This window comes from Anabrus simplex, chromosome 7, assembly GCF_040414725.1.
Source record: "Anabrus simplex isolate iqAnaSimp1 chromosome 7, ASM4041472v1, whole genome shotgun sequence".
In the NCBI taxonomy this organism is placed as follows: domain Eukaryota; kingdom Metazoa; phylum Arthropoda; class Insecta; order Orthoptera; family Tettigoniidae; genus Anabrus; species Anabrus simplex.
The window spans coordinates 60,952,737-60,977,411 of NC_090271.1; the positions used below are offsets into that span (position 1 = coordinate 60,952,737).

The 24,675-nt window shown below is 38.0% G+C and overlaps 1 protein-coding gene across 1 annotated transcript in view; it reads left to right on the top strand.

The window, feature by feature from the left end:
- The first annotated feature begins 1,300 nt into the window (after window positions 1-1,300).
- The window catches only part of mbc (myoblast city), a 413,292-nt gene continuing 389,917 nt past the window's right edge, over window positions 1,301-24,675 (top strand). Inside the window, exons 1-3 of the mRNA XM_068228569.1 lie at window positions 1,301-1,412; window positions 20,154-20,334; window positions 24,095-24,191. Of these exons, the coding sequence (XP_068084670.1) occupies window positions 1,367-1,412; window positions 20,154-20,334; window positions 24,095-24,191 (324 nt within the window). The 5' untranslated portion in view covers window positions 1,301-1,366. The remainder of the gene's footprint in view (window positions 1,413-20,153; window positions 20,335-24,094; window positions 24,192-24,675) is intronic.

Consider the following 24,675-nt stretch of genomic DNA (forward strand, 5'->3'; position numbering starts at 1 on the left):
TTATAACCTATTTGTTTATAAGAAGACAACATGAGCATATCCTTTCTCAGCTAATAAGAGATTGAAAACAACGTCTGAAGCATTAATAGATAATAATATATTACTTTGAGTGGGGGGGGGGCTTGCTATAAATAGCAATTCTAACCCCCCATCCCCACCTACCGATTAACAGTAACAGTGCAACTAAATTATAAGCAATTACCGGTGTACAAGTTCCATCACAAGTTGTCGGTGAGTGTAAGGGTCCTAGGATGGCGCCTATTCACCGATATTGATGGCCACCTTCCTTGAGACTCTGGCCACAAATAACATTAAAAAATGAAATCCTACAAGCTTTTTTCCAGTTAGTGTCCGGGTCAGGGCTGGAATGATTAAAGCCCCCATCTTGCGGCGAGGATAGGAATTGTGCCGACTGCCGAAGACTGTCGCACTCCTCTGGGACAATGATTAATGACTGGCAGATGAAATGAAATTATAGTGGAGAATGTTGCTGGAATTAAAGATGACAGGGAAAAACAGAGTACCCGGAGAAATAAACCTGTCCCGTCTCCGCTTTGTCCAGCACACATCTCACATGGAGTGACCCAGCGGTGAGAGGCCGACGCGCTGCCACTTGAGCCACGGAAGCTTACTAATAACATCGAGAGAGATTTGGTGGTGACGACGGTCGTGTATAGTTGATTAATTCCTTTCTGTTGACGTTAAAGAATGTAAATATTGTTTTAAATACTGGAATTTTCTAATCGCAAAGTATCAAGAAGGGTGAGCTTCATTTTGAGCAACACACTGGAAAAGAAAGCGCTGAAGTAATTCGCTGCGGGAGACCACGCTTATAGTAGCACGTGCTGTTGCACATGGATGAGAACTTATATAGAGAAGCATTGAGGTGTAGTAAGCGGTAGTAAGCATTTAACATAACATTTTAAGAAAGCGATTGTGTTTAGTTTGTCATTCCCTGTTTATAAAAGAAACAGACTAGCATTATGTCATCAGACTGTTTCGCCTTGCTTTTAACATATTGTAATTGGGAGCATTGAATTCAAGGGATATACGGAGCAGATTTCGTAAATGAGAAACAAAAAAATACTCACAACCTGAAGCATCATACATATACATTTGTTCCAAATTAAAGCATGCTGTGCTTGTGATTGTTGGCGGTAATCTATTGAAGTGTCAATATTAGCCGTGCTTGTGTAGGTTAATTTCGTGATCCCGTGATGCAAATATATTGCAAATTTTGGCAACACTGTATTTTGATTGGTTGTGGGGGGGATTAGCCAGCGGAAACAACATGGTAGATGTAAAGGAATTTATACGAACCGTAGTATGTGAAACTTAGTAATTGAATTTTAATGGGATTACAAAAATGACCCAGTGGAAACCAGTCAAAGAGAAGGACAGATATGGCATTGGTAAGTTCTTCTAGAATGCCCTAATTGCATATTCTAGTGTTTGTTTTGGTTTTATTATACCCTGTTTTCCTCGGTGACCTGCCCACTTTTAAGAATAGGTTAGGTAATCAGATGAACTATTTTGTTCGTGTGAGTTAAATTCGGTGCTGTTAACATTTTCTTGAAAATTAAAACGTCTTTATGTATTTAGATACCATATTGCAACAGCCGTATATGGTTCATTTAAATTATATTCCGTTGCTTCATACAATATTGGGTGGTGCTATGGAGCAATAGTCTGTTATAGGTTTCTGTTATTTCCAGTTATAGGTTTCTGTTATTTCCATTAGTCTCCCTGCTGATAATGACATTAATAAATATTTTTTGATAGTTGTATGAACGGAGATAATTAGCGAATTTTATATTAACTTCGGTTTATCAGTATTTTTGTGTTTTAGCTCATAGCCTCTTTCATACTGTGAATGAATTAATAGTTTTATGTCTTTGTAGCATTAGTAAACGTGACCTTCTGATTTATTACAGTTTAATTCTATGGTTTATCTTGCCGTTATTTCTTTCCTTTCGTATTGTCAAAGACAGAATTTGTTTACATTGGCCTGACAGACATTTTATTTTTAGCCTAGTGTTTAGTAGGTAGTTTTAAAGAAAGCACTGTAATTATAATATGTTGATATCTCCCAGCCTGAAAGTATTCTCAAGACTGCATTAATGTAGGCCTATATCTCTGAAAAAAAAAATTGTTGAAATAGTGTGGATATCTTTAAAATATAAACTTGAATCAACCTGTTTACATGATAAGCATTATTGCATTTTACCAGAATGGTCACTACTCAGAACTCTTAGCTTCCTAACCCTAGAAAATAAATTTAAATGTCAGGCTGAGTGGCTCCCAACTTGGCAAGTTCGATCCTGGATGAGTCCGGTGGTATTTGACGGTGCTCAAATACGTCAGTCTTGTGTCAGTATATTTACTGGCACGTAGAAAGAAAACTCCTGCGAGACTAAATTCCGACATCTCGGGATCTCCGTAAATCTTAAAAGTAGTTAGTTGGACATATAGCCAATAACATTATTATTATTATTATTATTACTATTATCATAAATTTAAACATAGAAATTGCATTAGATGATATATTCTCATAAATTAGTTGTTTTTCTACAATAATATTTATTGTCTAAGGCTATATTGTTTACTACATAATGATATTAAAGATATTGAGAAAGCCATTTGGGTTGTCAAAGCTTTGCAATGTCTATTGCTAATGCATGGAGTAGGTAATCTGACTTCTTCTGGAGGCTTGCAACTTGCAAGACATTTTTAGTCTTGATGGGATCGAACTGAGAATAGCATCTCTTATTGAAGTCTCTTTCTCATCTTTTCTTCCTGTTCTACTTCTGCCATTTTTGCTGTCTATCGATCCTAAGTCAGGCTTTCAAGTCTCGGAAGTAATTTTTATCTTTCCTAAACAAATACAGTAGAACCCCGTTTATCCTAAATAAAAGGGGGCAGAGCCACTTCGGTTGATGCGTTTTCGGATGACACATGGTAAATATTTTCGGAAGTTAAATGTGGAAATAAAAATGCATAAACTTTGTTAAGCAAAAGTGCATACTCTATATTAACATTAAAATGTTTACATAATGTCACTCATTGTATAAAATCAGTGATTTTCTTCTGAATTTTCTTGGTGCAGCGCTGTCGTGCAGCTATGTCGCGCCACCGTTTAATCAAAAATACATCAGCTGGTGTAGATTCATTGCTTTTTTCAACAAAGCGCAAAGCAATCTTGAAATAATTAAACATTTTTTGTTACTACTGAACTTTAATTTCGTGTGGCTATTACTAGCCGAGTGCAGCCCTTGTAAGGCAGACCCTCCGATGAGGGTGGGCGGCATCTGCCATGTGTAGGTAACTGCGTGTTATTGTGGTGGAGGATAGTGTTATGTGTGGTGTGTGAGTTGCAGGAAGGTTGGGGACAGCACAGACACCCAGCCCCCGGGCCATTGGAATTAACCAATGAAGGTTAAAATCTCCGACCCGGCCGGGAATCAAACCCGGGACCCCCTGAACTGAAGGCCAGTACGCTGGCCATTCAGCCAACGAGTCGGACACTACTGAACTGAATACTGTATACAATAATTTTATAACAGTACTGTAATTAAAGCTTGTGGTACTGTATTTTAATAAACATTCGAAATCAATCTTACCTCCAATGCATTAAATCCATCATCTAATGTAACTCGATTCTCAGAACTGCTGTTGTCAAGGTCGGAGTCATCTGCATAATCTTCATCATGAATAGTAATAATAACAATACAGTAATAATAGTAATAATAATAATAATAATAATAATAATAATAATAATAATAATAATAATAATTGCTGCTTGTTCAAGAAAAAATGTATCATGGAACGAACTAGACGGTAATAAACTGTTTTGTTTTATGCTACACGTGCATTCTGGCATAAGTCATAATATAAAAATAGTATTCGCCTAGTAGCTCTCAGCACATATAGCAAGAGAATTTCTAGTATCGATGGCTAGGAACGAGAGGGTAAAAACAAAATATTAAAATATAATTTTGCCATGGTTCATGTTTGTGGGTTACTGTAGTCACGTCCTAGTTCGTGAACCATGGGCAACGGCTGAGTGGCCTAGTAAGTGGTCCTGAGAGTCGGGATACCAGTTGCTATGGAATGGGAGTGGGCATCTCGGACATATTCTGAGTCGTGGCCCTCCTTGTGCTCAGGCGGCTAGGACTATATAATTCACCGGTGGTCCATAACTCGTTAGAGGAGAGATCCTCACTTGGACTATGTGCAAGTAGGGCAGCATCCTGCTTCATGAATTTACCGAGCTCAGAACACTTTAAGCAAGCCTCGGACCTATGGGAGTAATGGAGTCCCACTCCCATTTGACAGGCGAGGGACTCCTTGGAAACAACTTGGCGAACGAAATGGAATTCGATGGGGAGCTATCAATATTAATGGGGCTTATTGAAGAAAGAAAGTAGAACTGGCTGAATCAGCAAAGAGGATGCATCTGGATGTGCTAGGAGTAAGTGATATTCGGGTAAGGGGAGATAATGAGGAAGAGATAGGAGATTATAAAGTGTACTTGACGGGTGTTAGAAAGGTAAGGGCAGAGTCTGGGGTAGGGCTCTTTATCAGGAATACCATTGCACGCAACATAGTTTCTGTTAGGCACATAAATGAGCGAATGATGTGGGTAGATTTGTCAGTGAGAGGAATTAGGACAAGAATTGTGTCTGTGTATTCACCATGTGAGGGTGCAGATGAGGATGAAGTTGACAAGTTTTATGAAGCATTGAGTGACATCGTGGTCAGGGTCAACAGCAAGGATAGAATAGTGCTAATGGGCGATTTCAATGCGAGAGTTGGGAATAGAACTGAAGGATACGAAAGGGTGATTGGTAAATGTGGGGAAGATATGGAAGCTAATGGGAATGGGAAGCGTTTGCTGGACTTCTGTGCTAGTATGGGTTTAGCTGTTACGAATACATTCTTCAAGCATAAGGCTATTCACCGCTACACATGGGAGGCTAGGGGTACCAGATCCATAATAGACTATATCTTAACAGACTTTGAATTCAGGAAATCTGTTAGGAATGTACGAGTTTTTCGTGGTTTTTTCGATGATACAGACCACTATCTGATCTGTAGTGAACTAAATATCTCTAGGCCTAGGGTAGAGAAAGTGAAATCTGTCTGCAAACGAATAAGGGTAGAAAGTCTCCAGGACGAGGAAATTAGACAGAAGTACATGGATATGATTAGTGAGAAGTTTCGAACAGTAGACAGTAAGCAGCTTCAGGATATAGAAAGTGAATGGGTGGCATACAGGGATGCTGTAATAGAAACAGCAAGGGAATGCCTAGGAACAACTGTGTGTAAAGATGGGAAAAGGCGAACATCTTGGTGGAATGATGAAGTGAGAGCAGCTTGTAAACGTAAAAAGAAGGCTTATCAGAAATGGCTCCAAACAAGGGCCAAGGCAGACAGGGATTGGTACGTAGATGAAGGAAACAGAGCGAAACAAATAGTTGTTGAATCCAAAAAGAAGTCATGGGAAGATTTTGGTCATAACCTGGAAAGGCTACGTCAAGCAGCAGGGAAACCTTTCTGGACAGTAATAAAGAATCTTAGGAAGGGAGGGAAAAAGGAAATGAACAGTGTTTTGAGTAATTCAGGTGAACTCATAATAGATCCCAGGGAATCACTGGAGAGGTGGAGGGAATATCTTGAACATCATCTCAATGTAAATGGAAATCTCATGGTGGTGTTGCAAACAGCCAAGCTCATGGGTAGGAGGAAAAGGATGTTGGTGAAATTATGCTTGAGGAAGTGGAAAGGATAGTAAATAAACTCCATTGTCATAAGGCTGCAGGAATAGATGAAATTAGACCTGAAATGGTGAAGTACAGTGGGAAGGCAGGGATGAAATGGCTTCATAGAGGTAAAATTAGCGTGGAGTGTTGGTAAGGTACCTTCAGATTGGACAAAAGCAGTAATTGCACCTATCTATAAGCAAGGGAACAGGAAGGATTGCAACAACTATCGAGGTATCTCATTGATTAGTATACCAGGCAAAGTATTCACTGGAATCTTGGAAGGTAGGATGCGATCAGTCGTTGAGAGGAAGTTGGATGAAAACCAGTGTGGTTTCAGACCACAGAGAGGCTGTCAGGATCAGATTTTCAGTATGCGCCAGGTAATTGAAAAATGCTACGAGAGGAATAGGCAGTTGTGTTTATGTTTAGTAGATCTAGAGAAAGCATATGACAGGGTACCGAGGGAAAAGATGTTTGCCATACTGGGGGACTATGGAATTAAAGGTAGATTATTAAAATCAATCAAAGGCATTTATGTTGACAATTGGGCTTCAGTGAGAATTGATGATAGAATGAGTTCTTGGTTCAGGGTACTTACAGGAGTTAGACAAGGCTGTAATCTTTCACTTTGCTATTTGTAGTTTACATGGATCATCTGCTGAAAGGTATAAAATGGCAGGGAGGGATTCAGTTAGGTGGAAATGTAGTAAGCAGTTTGGCCTATGCTGACGACTTGGTCTTAATGGCAGACAGTGCCGAAAGCCTGCAGTCTAATATCTTGGAACTTGAAAATAGGTGCAATGAGTATGGTATGAAAATTAGCCTCTCGAAGACTAAATTGATGTCAGTAGGTAAGAAATTCAACAGAATCGAATGTCAGATTGGTGATACAAAGCTAGAACAGGTCGATAATTTCAAGTATTTAGGTTGTGTGTTCTCCCAGGATGGTAATATAGTAAGTGAGATTGAATCAAGGTGTAGTAAAGGTAATGCAGTGAGCTCGCAGTTGCGATCAGCAGTATTCTGTAAGAAGGAAGTCAGCTCCCAGACGAAACTATCTTTACATCGGTCTGTTTTCAGACCAACTTTGCTTTACGGGAGTGAAAGCTGGGTGGACTCAGGATATCTTATTCATAAGTTAGAAGTAACAGACATGAAAGTAGTGAGAATGATTGCTGGTACAAACAGGTGAGAACAATGGCAGGAGGGTACTCGGAATGAGGAGATAAAGGCTAATTTAGGAATGAACTCGATGGATGAAGCTGTACGCATAAACCGGCTTCGGTGGTGGGGTCATGTGAGGCGAATGGAGGAGTATAGGTTACCTAGGAGAATAATGGACTCTGTTATGGAGGGTAAGAGAAGTAGAGGGAGACCAAGACGACGGTGGTTAGACTTGGTTTCTAACGATTTAAAGATAAGAGGTATAGAACTAAATGAGGCCACAACACTAGTTGCAAATCGAGGTTTGTGGCGACGTTTAGTAAATTCTCAGAGGCTTGCAGACTGAACGCTGAAAGGCATAACAGTCTATAATGATAATGTATGTATGTATGTATATAATTTTGCCAGAGCATGTCGGTTAAGTCGGGTTTCTGTTAAGCGAAGTTCGGTTGAGCGGGGTTCTACTGTAATGTTTGCTGAAGGAGTCACAACTTATAACCACCTTAATTTGTGAGGTGAGTGACCTGGCTGTTAATGTTTTAAACCAAACATAAATTTGGATATAATGAGATCAAAATACTTTAGAGGTAATTTTACAGAAAATGTGTATAATAGATCTTGAGTAAGATGGGCTGTTCAGGTTGGCCTAGGCTTAAAGTAACATAATAATTTATGATTTGTCAACAGACAACAGAGACTCAGTTTGCTATGATGTAAATTAAACTTGTATGTTGCGCCTTCAGTAAGCAGTCAACAAAGTACACATACCACAAAATGTTAACAGCTCTGGACTACAACAAGAGATTGCAGTATACGTACTGAGTGTAAAGGGAACACGCTGAAATTTTATGAAACAAATCAATTGTATAGGAAAGATAACTCATAATATGACATGGTAGTTGCCTGTAAGTCAGATAATTCTAACACTTTGCTTACTGGGCTGGAGGATTCCCAGCAGAAAACATGCAAGTCTGCAATCAGAGAATGGTTCATACATCTATGGATGATGTGAAAATGTAATGAAGGAATGTTGTCACAGTTATTTCAGAATCATCTTTTGCTTTATTCACTTCTGAGGCAATACTCTTGTGATATTGGATATGATTCTGTATGATAGGCCTATCTTTTGTAACCACATATCTCATTGACGAGAACTGGATAAGTACATAAGAATAAAGACACAGAAAATGGTATTTATTTCAGAGTATATATTCATTTTACCAGTCAGAGCCTCCATGGCTCAGGCGGCAGCACGCCGGCCTCTCACCGCTGGGTTCCGTGGTTCAAATCCCGGTCACTCCATGTGAGATTTTTGCTGGACAAAGCAGAGGCAGGACAGGTTTTTCTCTGGGTACTCCGGTTTTTCCTGTAATCTTTCATTCCAGCAACACTCCATTATTATTTCATTTCGTCTGTCATTCATCAATCATTGCCCCAGAGGAGTGCGACAGGCTCGGCAGCTGGCACAGTTCCTATCCTCGCCGCTAGATGGAAGCTTAATTCATTCCATTCCTGACCCGATCAAATGACTGGAAAGAGGCTGTGGATCTTCATTCATTCAGTTTACCAGAGATTTTTTTAATGCTGCAGAAAACACTAGCTGGTGATAAATTAAACACGTGAGTGAAAGAAAAGTGTTAGTTGTTTGTACAGTGCCTGTTCCTTTTCTTGAATCAGCTTCTTAATTAAATGAACAAGTAATTGTAACATTGCAGAGTTCATCCAGAAAATTCGTCTGATCACTTTTGGATGTTTTAGGTCATTTAGTTGTAAACACATTGATTGAAGCAAAAGAAAAGAAGAATCGGTGATTTTGATGGCCGGCCCTGCAATCTAGGAATTATGTGCCTCCCTCTTATCTGAAGGCCCCAGGTTCACTTCCCGACCAGATCAGGGACTTCTATCTGAATCTGAGGGCTAGTTTGAGATTCGCTCAGCCAACATGAGAATGGTTGAGAAGCTATCTGATGGCATGATACTGTATCCAGTCTAGAAAGCTGAGGAGATTTGTTACCTTGACCATATGTCATCTCGTAATCTGCAGACCTTTGGACTAAGCACCAGTCTCTTGGCAGGCCACATCACTGAGGACTGCAGTGTTTTTTGTAGTTTTGTTGTTTTAAAACTCTGATACAATGTACAAGCAGGGTAACAGTGGGACTTTCATTATAATCATCAACTTTATTATGTACAATTAGACCCTATATGGTGCAGTTATGGACCTGCTATCACAAAGATATACTTGCTTTTCTCCATCATCATAGTTCTTACCCATCCAACTCTATCACACCTGTATTGGTTTGTGTCTATTGCTTGATCTGGAAAGAGAAAATTATTTTTAATAGAATAATTTATTTCTCATAAATGTTTTGCCAGCTATGTCTGCAACCAATCACATACTAACTTACAATGGAAGGGCGTGTACTGGAAATTGCCAATTTTACGTAAATTTTGAGCCAAAAATGACACAGTGGTCTAAATACTTATTTCGGAAATTAATTTGTGTCACCTAAAGAAAGCGTTAAACTTTGTACCTATGTTTAAATGGCATGCTCAACTACACAGTATTGCTCCATGTGTTGGGTTCACTTGTCAAGAGGCCGCTACTCCATGTCCTGTCTGCAACTCGCACTGTTCAACAGCTGATTTGAGGCCACACTGACATGCGCTGAAGATGGAAGGCTGGTCAGTATTGGAGAAGTGGTAGTGGGGGCCCACTTTTGTTTTCGTCGGTGAAACAAAAATTCCATCATATCAAAAGCAAAGAATGTTTTTCATTTGTGATAAAACCATGTAAAGAACAGTAGAATGTGCCGCAACAAACTGAAAACAATAGCTTGTACCGTCAGGAAAAAAAAAATTATCATCAAAATAATTAAATCATTCACTATATGACAATCCAGCAGTGGGCTATGCAAGTTCATGAAGAACAATGCACGGGGTTTAAAGCATGCCACATGTGGGTACATAACTTAAAGAAGCGCATTAGTATTGTGCAGAAAATAACATCTCTAACAACGATGAAGCAGACCAACAAAGAAGTAGAAACTATGGCAGCAGCAAAAATATTCATAGAAGTTAAATCTTTTATAGAGTCCTACAGCCCCAAAAACGCATGTGACAGTGATCAAAGTGGGTTTAGCCTAGAGATGTGTACGGGAAGGACATTGACTTTAAAGGGGTAAAATCGGTTACTGCCACAGTGCAATCTGTGGTTGCCACCAGACACAGTTACACCATAATGCCAAGAGTTACTGCAAGTGGTGAACTTATGGGGCCTTTATGCATCGCTTTAATAGAGTCGAAAGACATGTTTCATGAGACACTGAAAAAAAAAGAACATGTTTTGGCATGAAAATATTCATGTTGGTTGCACTAAATCCAGAAAAATATGATCTATACTAGTGAACAATAGTTTAATGGTGTAGTAAAGCAAAATACACTGTCCGGTAAAGTTGTGCTCATTCTGGATTCCTTTTCTGGACATAAATCTATACAAAATGAAGATACCGTACAGCTGATGATGATCCCTCTTCGTGCCACAGCTTGCTGTCAAACCACTAGATCTATATGGGTTTAGAGTATGGAAAGGTTTTGTATGTAGATTATCCAACACTGTTCGATTATAGAATTTGGATACGTTTTGCCACAGAGGAACACCGTCTTGATAATTCAATCTCTGACATACCACCAACTGTTGTCTTCTATTTTTCATCCCATGTGGCAATATACCTGGTACCAAAGTCAGTACTTGTCCAAAAGTCCAGGAGCCTTTGAGCATCCTCTGCAGTATTGTTTTGACAGCAGTGACTCAAAATGTTCCATTTGCCCTTATCCTCGCTTCATTAAGTATGGTTGGTGTAGAACCACTTTGTGCCTTCAACATTTGTACCACAAGCATCATTGTAGAAACTATAAGGAGTAACTTGCTTTTGTGTGTAACACCCCCTAGTTTAACTGATTAACCTTTGTTTTCACCATAACATTGTTATTCTGTTGCCTTTATTGACCCGCAATCACTGCAGGAATTAAATTTCTCTTAATGCCGCAACATCATCTTAGCGATGTGTTACGCAATTACTAATAGAATAAGAAAGAAGATCAGAGGCACGGCCCCTCGACGAGTGAACCCAGCATGCACCGCAGTCTTACGTAGCCAAACCTGCCAATTTCAGAAATGCAAATTTTAACATCCTTTGTAGGTCGCATACCAGTAAGTTAATTTCTGAAATAAATGTTTTGGTCGTTGTTTTATTCTTGGCTCATTTAATGTGTGTGCAAAATTATGTAAGATCTGTGATTCCCTGGTTTGCTTCCTTCCCTTTTTAATGAATTATCTTCTGACAAACCATCTTATTCCTCTTTTGAAACTTTGAAAGTTTAACATATTGGTAATTTTTTAGGATTAGTTCATTTCTACTTATAAATCACCCAGATTTTTAATATACTGCCATTAATTGCATTTTCTCATCTAAATGACTTGAAATGCTCCTCTCCTTTATGTGTTTTGTGTCTCTACAGCATTATTTAGTGCTGGGTTAAACTTTTAGAAGACTGTCGATTGTTCTTTATTGATCTAAGCCTGTTCTCCGACTTGACTGTATTAACCCATTGGTACCCATTGCTACCATGCAATGGTCATATGTCCTGGAAAGCATGACACTCATAGTACATGGATACAGCACGAGATGGCAATGTATTGGACAGTTACCGTTCACAGGGCAGTGAGACTGCAGTAGTGAGTCAGAACAGTGTGCATATGTCAAACTGGCCGCCACTTGTCGGGGTCACAATGGCAAAGAATGCCATAGAGAACTTGTCGAAGCTGTGGGGAATAATGCCCTTAGGTACCGAACCGTTGCAAGATGAGGAGCAGCATTTCAGCACGGACGTGAAACAAGCAGCAACATGCAAACAGTCTTGTTAGCAATTTTTTTTTTGTACAATCTGCTTTACGTTGCACTGACGCAGATAGGTATTATGGCAAAAATGGAATAGGAGAGGGAAGGAAGTAACAGTCGCCTTAATTAAGGTACAGTCCCAGCATTTGCCTGGTGTGAAAGTGGGGAAACGACGCGGAAAACCATCTTCAGGGCTAGTTCACCCAGAGAACCAGTCATAGTGTAAACGTGAGCACGTGCTTGGGTTAACGTTTATTGTTTAGTGCTGCCGCGGCACACCTACGCAGAGACATGAAACTAGTCCGTTAGCCACATCATGGCTAATGCGATCCTACACGTAAAATGTCCGAAATATAATTCCTCAAATAATTTAAGTCAGAAAAAATACACAAAAAACTATTTATATTAATTGTTATTTAATATAAACAAGCATTTCAAATTGAAGAGCGCCAGGGACGCATGCACTCATGCCTGACCCGCCATTTCTTAAGCTGTGAACTTGGGAAGCAAACAGATACAGTGAGTGAGTGCGACATTACTTGTTCTTGTGCAATATGGATCACCGAGTTGAGTTTGTTAAGCATCGCAAAGGGAAACCTTTGAAAAGTGGCAAGTTGTGTTGAATGTGTTTCATAAATTTTGTGTGAAATACCCGGCTTTAGCTTTAAAGGATATTGCAAAGTTGACATCTGAGTTCACTGGTGTTTCGGAGTGGAGTATTAATTCCGCGCGCAGCGAACGACTGCACCAAGGATTGGTAACAACACGTGGGAAATCGAAGAAGCGCTGACTTGGAAGGAGTTCGTCCTTTATAAGATTCTGATGAGGTGAAGTACTGCACTCTTTTATTGTTTTAATATTGCTTTTTCTATGCTATAAGTTCCCTTCTAGAATTTTATTTTATTCAAGTATTAAATGTGTGAAATTTTACTTACGTGCACTATTGTGATTGAATTATTATGTATTTACGTTTCGCCCATAAATTCAAATCTACCTTTCTTTTCTGATACGCTAAATATCCAGATATCACTTGCGATTTGATTGTTGATTATTTCTTGCGGACAGTGAGTATAATTTGTCTCGTAATCCGCATCACAATTACATGTCAACTTCATGTTAACATCAGTGGTATCCAGCAACAGTCTATGTAGAGCTAACTCGGATGTAATCGCTGCAATCAAGCGAAGTAACGACCGTTCCAGGACAACCCACATGGTTCTTGCCATGTGCTCGGGGGGTAGGCCAGTGATTCTCCAATCAGCGTTCAGACCGCGGATGGATACGTACGGATACACAATGTTCTTTGTTTATATCAGGTTTGGTTCTTTCAGTGATGGCAGAGATGTAAATACTCAGTGCACGTACGTACATGACAAAAAATGGACTTTACTTGAGTTATAAGCTGAAATAAACATTGAAAAATGAACCATCCACAAAATTTTAGGGAAGAAAATTGCATTAGAGTGGATGCCACATAGACTCACTGACATGGAAAAGTGGACACTGTATGCCATATTCTTTGACCACTTTGTATGCTACTGGCAGGAAGGCGGGCAAATAATGGAGAAAATTGTGACCGTGGATGAATTTTGGGCCAAACGGGAGTCTGCAGAATGGCAACATGCAGGATCATCACAAAGGCAGAAGTCCTGGCAAAACTCTTTCCCCGTGAAGCTGATGATCATTGTGGCTTATGATGTCAGAGATGTGATTGTGTGTGATTTTGTTCCATATGGCACAATGGTAACAGCAACGTACTACAGAACCTTCCTGCAGGGATACTTACATCATGTCATTAGGGATGAATGCCCAGATCTTCTCAACGTCATGCTTCTCCATGACAACACCAGGTCATCTGTCTCGTCAAATCGTTGACCCCGCAATGGATTTTTCATTTCTGAGAACAAGAAAATGTCGTGATGCAAAATCAGGAGAATAAAGCTTATGCTGCAAGATCTCAAACATGCAATTGCAAAATTCACATGTGGTGAGGCAACTGGTGTCCGACTTCTCCCGCATCATTGGCAACATGTTGTGGACAATCCAGGGGACTACTCTGAGGGTTTACCATAAAGGTTATTGTACTCTCTGAGAATAAACATTAGCACAAGGATTTCATGACTGACAGTTTCCTCTCTTTATTTCCTGCCCGTGGTAAACGTACTCAGCATTATTCATAGGCTACATTCCACAGCACCTTATGCTCCCCACTCCCATCTGTATATTGCTTTTCATCTGGTAGATCCCGCATTCATGTAGACAATTATAGTTGCCACGAGTTACACCCCAGTTCGTGTATTTAGAAAGTGTATTGCAATTCAACCATCATTTTGAGTTATATTTTAGCTTCCTGCACTTAATTGAAGCCTCTATGTTTAAGATTGTGAAGTGTTCAAAAAGATGTATGAAGTATTGTTGAGTTCCATGACCACTGAAGCCATTTTCTCCAACTCCTCATGTGGCTCATTGTGCTGTTGATGAAATGGCCCTTTAGCTCAGTGCATTATCATTGCACTTAGCTATATCTGGATGAGACAACATGAATATATAGAATAAACCAGGGATCTGCTGTCAGCTCCATGTAATTTAACAAATTGAGAAATTCCTGTGGAACAAAATTTTGACTCCTTGCCAACTTAGAAGGGAATTGTATCACTTTTAAGATTCATGTGCGCAACTCTTATTCAAGAGTAGAAACTACAAAGTCCATAATAATGGATCTTCCTATCCCCATTCTAACGCTCCCTGTGGATGGGGACGGTAGAATAATACCCACAGTAGCCCGTGCCTGTCTTGCGATGAAAAGGGGCTCCAGGGGTTCTCAACTTGGGAACATGGGTTGGCGACCACTGGGCCCTTTAGCTGAATCCTGGCATTGCTTCCACTTACTTGTACTAGGCTACTCATCCAATATTCTTTGGTCATCTCCTTTTCTTTTCCAACCCCAACGGCATTAGGTTCCGAGGGCTAGGGAGTCTTTCATTTTCACACCCTTCATGGCCCTTGTGTTTCGTATGCTGATACCTTCATTTTTTGAAGTATCAGATCCCTTCAATTTTTTCTCTCTGATTAGTCTATATATTTTATGGTTGTGTAGTTGTACCTCCTCTTAAAACAATAATCATCACCACTACCACTCATATGTGACACCTTCAGACCATTCTTGATGATTCTTTCATTGTTTTAGTCCATCTTCTCTCTGCCTTGGTATTAGAGATTTCAAAGGTGGACTCAGCTGGACTCAGCTGATGCTGAAGTCTAGGGAAGCATCCAGCCTTAACATTAAATGGCTGTTCCTGTTTGTCTTTTGTCTGTCTGTCTGTCTGTCTGCCCCTTTTTTTTTACCTCACAAGAATGTCTACTTGTTAACAGTGATCAACACAATTCTTATTTTGTACTCTACTGATGAAAGGTGTTGCCAAAAATGTTAGATCCGTGTGTTTCTTTTATGTGAACTGTATCCATGCATGCTTAAGTCACCTCTTTCGTATACATATATATCACGTTATTCAATAACTCCCATGGACATAATACGAAGGGGTATCGTAAAGCTTTAATTATCTCCTTATATTTTTCAAATTTTGTTTTGATTTGTAGTTGTTAACTCTCCTCTGCATAGGTACCATCCAGACTGGCACATTTTCCCCAGTGTTTCTTGACCCTCTGAATACCATTATTCTAGAAATCTGCAGATTGCTCGTAAAAACTCTCTTCCACTTCAAAAATGTCATCTGTGTTGTCAAATTGGCAACCCCACAATGGATTTTTCATTTCTGGGAACTAGAAAATATGTGGTGCGAGATCATGAGGACAAAGTGGATGCTGCAGGATCTCAAAACCAAATATCCTTACTTTGTCGATTGCAACTTGAGATGAATGAGCTGGTGCATTTTAAGCTAGAAGACTAATGCCTTTGGAGAGCATGCTGCAGCAGAGCATCTACTGCTGTATTATGCAGTAATGATGGTTTGTCCCTTTGCAAGGTAATCTGTAAGGATGACTCCATGACAGTCCCAAAAAACTGCCAGCATGACCTTCCCAGCTGATTTTTGCACCTTTGCCTTTTTGGGAGGAGGGAAATTGGCATACTTCCAATGCATGCTCATGGTTTTTGTCTCTGAATCAAACTGATAGATCCAACATTCATCCATAGTTACCAGACGACAAAAATTATGCTCTTTATCCTGTTCCAACTGCATCAACATCTGTCTTGAAAGGTCACGCCATGTTTGTTTCTGGAAAGAAGTTAGAAAACGTGGAACCCTACATGCAGACACCTTAGATGTGCAGCTTGTCACACTCTACTATAACTGAGACCAGTGTCGTTCACGATCATTTGGATGGTTGTTCATCTGCCTCTCAAGATTCTTCACTTTGGCTGCATCATCCATCAGTTATGGTATTCCAGGTCTTGGCTCATCTGTGAGGGACATGTGACCACTTTGGAAATTCAGTTTCCACCTCACAATAGTGTCATAAGATGCGCAGTCTTTTTCATAAAATGCCAGCTTTTCATCATCAGTTTGCTGCACGCCTCAGTCTTCTCCATCTTACACTTCAGTCACAATTTGCAAAGAAAAACTAAAAGACACAATGAGCTGACTTTCTCAATATCATGCTCTTAGGAACTGGTGATGACACTGACATTATCATCAATATACTGTAATAACTTCTGGGTGATAGTTAAAACTTTGCGATACACCCTCATAGTTAGTCTATTTGGTTATCTAGATTTAACACTCATTTGGTGTGGAATTTTTTCTGTTTGCGGTATGATCCGCTTTAAAAATATCTCTGTTAATAATAATAATAATAATAATAATAATAATAATAATAATAATAATAATAATAATAATAATAATAAGCATTTTCATGTCCCATCATCTGTCACAAATTCTAAGAGATACCGAAGTCCTAGAAATTTTTCCTGAATAGGTTTTTTTCTTTTAACATGTTAATCTACTGACATAGAATTCAAATGCACTCAAATGGTAAATGATTGTGTGGGGCATTGAACCTACATCAATGAGCATAGATAGTGGACGTGTAACTATGATACACGGCTACACTTTCATGAGGTATACAAATTTACTCTTTCTGTTGGGATTGTTGCCTTTCAAATTTCAACTTCCTTTTTATCCTCAAGTTGTTTACTCCAATAAATACTTTGTGACTGGATTTAGTAATCTCTTCTAAGGGTGGAGGATAAAATAGATATTAGGTTAGAATGCATCAGTGTTCAATGAAGCAAATGGACAGGTGTTGGAATGTGCTGCAATTGGAAGGTTGAAGTGATAGCACACTCTTCCCCCTGTTACAAGCCTCCCAAGCATCAGGACATCCTCATTAGCAGCAGCTTATTTACTCCTGTATACCTAATATCACATTTCCATTTATGAAACCTCAGTTGCTGCCCAACTGGCTCAGCATTGTACCCTTGACTATAATTCATTATGTGAAAGATTGTTGTCTTTTAGTGGAGGCTGATGAACTCAAAGTTAGCCCCTTAAAACAATATCAGTAATAATAATAATAATAATAATAATAATAATAATAATAATATCTATTCGAATTTCAACTTCCTTTTTATCCTCAAGTTGTTTACTCCAGTAAATACTTTGTGACTGGATAATATGATTATATTATTATTATAATTATTATTTATTATTATTATTATTATTATTATTATTATTATTATTATTATTATTATTATTATTATTATTATCATCATCATCATCATCATCATCTTCATCTCCTTAAACGTTGGTATTTAGAGACTTCTCAATGCAGTATGAAATTATGTCAGGAGGTAGTGTTAAAAACATACTTTTTTTTTGCATATTTTGTAGCATGAAAAAAAACAGAATTTTTGTATTCATAACCCTTAATTTAAAAAAATAATTAAAGGTAAAGTATTTGCTGAAATTACAGTTTATTTTGGCTGATCAAACTTGATGAAATATCAAATCAAAATCACTTTATTTGTGAATGAGGTGTCTTCCTCGTTGGCAAATGATACACAAAAATACGTTGTTTGTTATTATCAAGCACTAAATTTTTTAAAAAAAGAAGAAAATTTCCTAAAATGCAGTACTGTGTAATTTACACTAACAATTCTTTTTATTAAACACACAGCTCATCCTTAATAAATGTATATTATTTACAAAATCATACTCATAATATCTTCTGTACTTACACACATAATCAACTCGTATACAGTATGTAGAATCACATCAAACTGCTATATTTAAATTTACATTACAGTTTGTTTTTTCACCCATTTTGGTACCTGACATGCATAACAACCTGCTGCATCAGAGCCCCTTTTGCCACTGCATTTCAGAGTTCCCGAAGGGCTTTCACAGTTACCTTATCGGTCCCAAGGCCCTCGAAGTCCCCACGATACTTCACCCTTACAGACAGTCCCCTACTTCAGCTGTTCAATATTCATAAACAAGGGGATGGAATTAATTTATTATCAAACATTCTTTATATACAATAACCTGCACAGGTTGAATGTCGTCTAACATTTCTTTTCTCAGTTGTTGTTCATTCTTTTCTTGAATATCTATACAGATTTTGGAAAATGATCAAATATTTCCCCTGTTAAGCTGTCCCACTCCTTCACGCCCTTAAGGAATAAAAATTTACCCCAATTGCTTGTGTGAAAATTCCACCTAATTTTATAACTATGGTCAGCCCTGCCAATATAATTATTTTCCAACTGAAGCCTTTCATGGATATACCCCCATGCTTCCTCTCCTGTATAAGCTCTATATAATCCTATAAGTCTAGTTTTCTTCCTTCTCTTACGTAGAGCTTCCCACCCAAGTTTCTCTAACATTTCTGATACCGGTACACTACTTTTTCTCCTGAAATCCCCTGTTACAAATCTTGCTGCTTTCATCTGCACACCATCTATTTTATTAGGTATCCCTGGTGATGATCCCAAACACTGTTTGCATATTCCATTAATGAACGAACCATACTAAAGTAACTTTACTCTTTTAATTCTTTGTTGCATCCTTCTGCCACATTATGACATGTAACAATTTGCATACTCTCCCAACAGTGTCACCAACATGACCCTTCCAGTGCAAATTACTTTCAAATCTCACACCTAAGTATTTGCACTTGCCATCTTTTGAGACAGTTACCTTTTCCATAGTATATTCAGTTGTCTCCATTAACCTTCATATTATTCCCTTCAACTCATTGTTGGATACTGCAAGGTCCCTTTTGTAATTCTGTACGATCCTCTATGTTATTTATTTCCCTATAAACAATTATGTCATATGCATACAATCTTATTTTTTATGTTATATTGTTCTCTAAATTGTTTGCATATATTAAGAAAAGTAATGGACCGATTTGGAATTCCCTTCCGAACTTTCTCTTCCTGTGATACATGGTTTCCTATTTTGAGTTTCTGAACCCTTGAATTTAGAAATGTTCTTATCCATTGTATAACCCTTGATCCTACTTCCTCCAGTTTCTTTAACAATATTCTATGTTCCACTCTGTCAAATGCTTTGGAAAGGTCTATGCCTTTGCAATCCAACTGGTCTCCGGAATCCAACTAATCTGATATGACCTGCTGAAATCCCACCAGTTGTGCCTCACAAGAAAATTTATTTCTAAATCCATACTGGCTCCTCATGAACCAATTTTTATCTTTACCAATTTATGTTTGCTTTCTTCCAAAAAAGATGAAAAAGACAGATGACTCACATTTTTGCAAATTAAAAATCTCGCCTCAAATTATCTGAGTCCTGAATGCATAATATGTAGATTCAATGTATTTCATTTTCTACCTGGAGGCAAAGTATTTGTATTAGGATGGTTTTGTAGTCTTCAAAATTTTCCACCATCTAAGAAAATCACTCCATATAATCAAGTAAACATTGTGGTGTGGGCAGTGAGGGCAGTGAAATAGTTTAATTTCTAGATTAGTAATTTAGAATTTTGGGTAAAATTAGCTCAGTTAACCTAATTATATGTTGGTTATTTATAGCACAGTGAATGTATCAGTGCTTTTCCAGTTATAACTCTGTATAAACATGAACAGTTTCTAGCATTCATGGATTCACAAGCATAATCTATTCATTTAGTCTCCTCTGAATTTCTTCTTGGCTTTTTTAAAAACCAATTATTTGTATGAACTTTCTTTTAAATATTGTAAATATTGTTATGGTATTTACAGAATGTGATGGATGCTAGAATAATTTGGAATACGTTTATAAAACTACTGTACACTATACAAATATTACTTACTATCTGTATGCGGACTACATGTGCTTAATGATGATGTGTTATGTTGCAGCAATTCACAACTTTCATGAAGATGCACCATACAGAATTAAACTCCTTGTGGGAGAAGCCGTCCACCTTCTTGAAGAGAATGGAGATTGGTATTTTGGCTATTCGACCAAGAACAGGGGTCTGCGTGGCATATTTCCCAAATGTTACATTCATGTCAAGGATTGTGTTATTGATAAAACTGGGTAAGGACAACTTTCAAACTTATATGCCTGAACATGCAGTTGTATTACCATCCTTCAGTTGTGGCTTGCTTGTAGATAGTTAAGATTAGGTTTGTTCTCCTCTGTAAATTTGCATGTCTTTGAGTCTTTGAGCATGTGATATATCTTGTTTGTTTCAAAATTGTCCTCCAACAAGGGTAAAAAAATCTGGTTTTGCTGTTTTTTTAATATTTAATAATCCTTCAATTACACAGGTAGCTAAATTATTTGAGAAAAGAAACTTTCTGGTAGCAGTTATGAGTGCAGCAGGTAATCAGGTGTGAGTCAGCTGTGGAAGGTGACACAGAGTGAGTAATCTTAAGGTGTGTACACATTTGTGAGCATCTTGCGAGCCGAGCGACTCATGAGCCGCTCACACTACCATGCTCACAAGTGTGTACGGGGTACTGAGCGTAAAGCGAGCATGTTGTGAGCCGCTCACTGCGAGCCGACTGGAGTTGGTTTTCTAGGCGAGCACAAAGGGATGCTCGCGCTCAGTGTGGACGGCCAAGGAACGCGCTCGCAAGTGTGTACGGCAAAGTGAGCATCCCGCGAGCATGGCAGCCTGGTCGGATGAAGATGTGCTTACGCTAATAGACACTTATCGGACACATTCTGTTTTATGGGACCCGAAAAATGGCAATCACTTGACAAACAGTGTGAAAGAGAATGCATGGCGGGATATTGGTACAACAATTGGACGACCCACGTATGAATGTAAAAAGAAAATTATTTCTTTGTTGGGATCACACCAGAGGAAAAGGAGCAAAGAGAAAAGCAATCGCACTACTGGAAAAGATAAGTTCTCGTGTTTAAATAAAATGAAGCTTCAACTTCCTTTTTGTACTTGATGTATTCATCTATTATCTTTTTAAAGCAACAATTGTTGTAAACAAGTAATGATGTAATAACCAATAAATATCAAAAGTGAACACATGTTGCAATTCAGTAGGTAGTACTTATACAATACCGTATTCAATCATACATAGTTTGAATGATTTTTTTTTTTTTTTTAAAGGAGTTACGGAAATTTACAAAAGCCTATGGTTTGTGTATGAAGCTTTGGTTCCTCAATGAAAGATATAAACCAAGACATACAAAACACAGGGAGTATTTTTCCTTTTCTTTATCTTTTTCAAGCGTACGTATTTTGCCTTGGCAGGGCTCCTTCTTTCGTGCAAGAGTCAGCTATTTCATCTCTCATTTTTTTTACATAAGCAGAAGATCTCCTAGGAACATTTCCTAGCTGTTTCATGGAAGTCATCTCTTCATTGCGTCTCCATGTTCCGTCAATAATCTCTCCGCTTCATGGTCTAGTGAACCGGGTGTTGTGTATAAGTTAAGGGAATTAATCCTCAGGTAATTATGCAAAACTACTACAGATATAACAATGATTTCGGCTTTAGGGGCTCCAAAAGCATTCGTTTTCTTAAAACTCGAAACACTGAACTTGATATACCAAAGCTATTTTCCACTACTCGTCAAGCTCTGCTCAATCAATAGTTGAAGATAATCTTGTGAGTTCCAGAGGCATGATCTCCCGGGTATGGCTTCATAACATTTTCACTGAGTGCAAATCACCTATCACCTACGAAAAAGTACGGCAACTGCATTTGATGACCCGGAAATTCTTCTGGTAATAGCAAACATCTTTGCATGGAATTTACAGACTAATTCTGAGAGCAAATGACGAGCAAATGGCTCAAGAAGTGCTCGTGAGCTGCTCGGACATTTAATGTTTTCCATGAGCAGCTCATGAGCCGCTCAGCTTGCAAGATGCTCGCAAGTGTGTACGCACCTTTAACCGTTCACCTCATATAACAATTAGTTTGTCTCGCTGTTTTCGGATACTTAGTTATACTCTCCTTTTTCAAGATTTGTATACAACTGCACATGTAGTTGTTCTTTTAAACCAAATACAGTTGGTCCATTTCACCCGAATGAAGAAATTTTCCCTTTCCACTCACTGGAAATGACCTGTTGAATACTCTTTTCTTGAATATATGTATATAGTTGTATTTTTTCATACTTCTGAAGGTTATTAAGATAAATTTTAAGACAAAAGATCATGTGGATTTCACGTGTAACGTGCCGTTACGGACAAGATATATTGCATGCTCCAAGACTCAAAGAGACAGTTTTTTAAGCCTTTTCCATGATTAGGACAAGACATTCTTAACAATGTGTTGTTAATTGTGTGTATGAAACCTGTTTTTTGTGTGTATTTTAATCTTGAACTATGAACACAGTTGAAGATGTTTTCGAAAAAAATCAAAACATGTACCGTTTCTAAATAGATTAATGTTCTTTTAATGTAAGAATAATCAGAGATTATTAAAGTGGTTGAGGGGTCGATGACCTAGATGTTAGGCCCCTCTAAACAACAATCATCATCATTAAAGTGGTTGAAAGGTGGAATTTTTTAACTTGTCATTTGAGTTTACCACGGACCAATATGAAGTTTATAACATGTAAATCTACTGGACTGCCGGACTGAGTGGCCCAGACGATTGGGGCGCTGACCTTCTGATCCAACTTGGAATGTTCAATCCTGGCTCAGTCCTGTGGTATTTGATGGGGCTCAAATACTTCGGCCTCATGTTGGTAGATTTACTGGCAATGTAAAAGATCTCCTGCAGGACTAAATTCCAGCACCTCAGCGTCTCTGAAAACCATAAAAGTAGTTAGTGTGACGTAAAGCCAATAACATTATTATCTACAGGACCATTATGAACAATGCACGAGGTGTGAGGGTACACATTTTGAACACATGCTGTACCAATGCATTAAGATATGTATTGCCATCGTTATCTTGTATGTTGTAATGATGTACTTGATGTTCAGAATATGTTTCAGTACGTAGTGTTTGTTTTTTCACATACTATATTAATAATATTTTAGGAAAATATTTTAAAGAGAGATCTTACAAGTATCAGTATTAAAACTAGTTTAACATATAGTAGAGCTTGTCTGATAGCGAAGATTTCAGCAGAAAATATTGAGAAATTATTCGGTAAATGTTCAATTGTAATGGTATTTGAAATGAAAAAGTCTGCTCCCACTCCCTGTAGAGATTTTGATTCGTCAGTATATATGTTGATCAGGAAGAGGTATTCTGAGCTGCTTATTTGCAGATGTGAAAAAAGAAGAACTTCATGGTTTGTCGGGAGAATTCGTTGAGGTTATGATAATGTGAGAAATAAAATTTGAGCTATCAAAGAAAAAGGAATGCATGGGCAGTATAAGGGTTTGTAATAATGACGTTCGATGGACATTCACCACAGTATAAGCTCTTCCGTCTCTAGGGGGATGTTTAGTATAATATTCTTAAAAAAATGTCTGTTATTCTTTTTGTGTACATACTGTATTGCCAGGTAATTTTCTGATTCAAAGAGAAATGTAACGTGGAAAGGTATCCTAACTAAATGAATGTAAAGCGAGTATTCTATACGATTGTCAATCAGATTTTGATTTCATTGTATGAATTTGTTCAGTTTACTGGTTGACAATGTTTACTTTGTATCTTTCTTTTCTTTCTGCTTTAGAGGCCATGTGTAATAACATGTTAATCCAGTCCCCTTTTTATTATTTAATTACATAATTAATTTTAGTACTGTGTCACATGCAGATGTTGAAGAGTCATAAGAGAACTATTTGTCAGAGAATTTTTTAAAAATTGAAATTATTACATTTTAAAATTATTTAAATTTATTAAATTATTTAAATTATTTTCATTCCTCAGGCCCATGGAGACAATAACATTAAACCAGCCCCAGATCGTGCAGGAGATTACCACTGTATTGCGCGAATGGGGCCACATCTGGAAGCACTTGTATATAGTAAGTTTTCCTTCACTGGTAAAGAAAAGACTTTCTGTTAAATCATGATGTGCAAATAAATAGTATAGCCTATGTGTGTAAGTTTGCTGGACAAATTAATGGAAACAATGACTTAAAAGTGTAGGTTTTCAAGGCTGCTACATAATCTTCAGAATGTTTCTTTTACTTGTTAGACAATGGGATACTTTTAATATTAATTGAGGTTTCTGCTGCAAAATAAGGTTGTCATCTTTCAAAAATATAAGCAGTCACCTAATTCAATCCCTTACACTTCTACCATGCATGAAGAACTTAATGAATCGTATTTGGAGACTACTCAATAGATATCCAAAAGAGACAGTCTACAAGCCTACGCACAATGCTACAGTAGCATATTTGCTAGGAACTAAGCAACCATTTCATAACTACCAGCTTATAGTTAACTCCATGTTATTGAACGTGAAGTGTTGACTGGCTATCATGCCACACACTGCTGAGAAGTTTA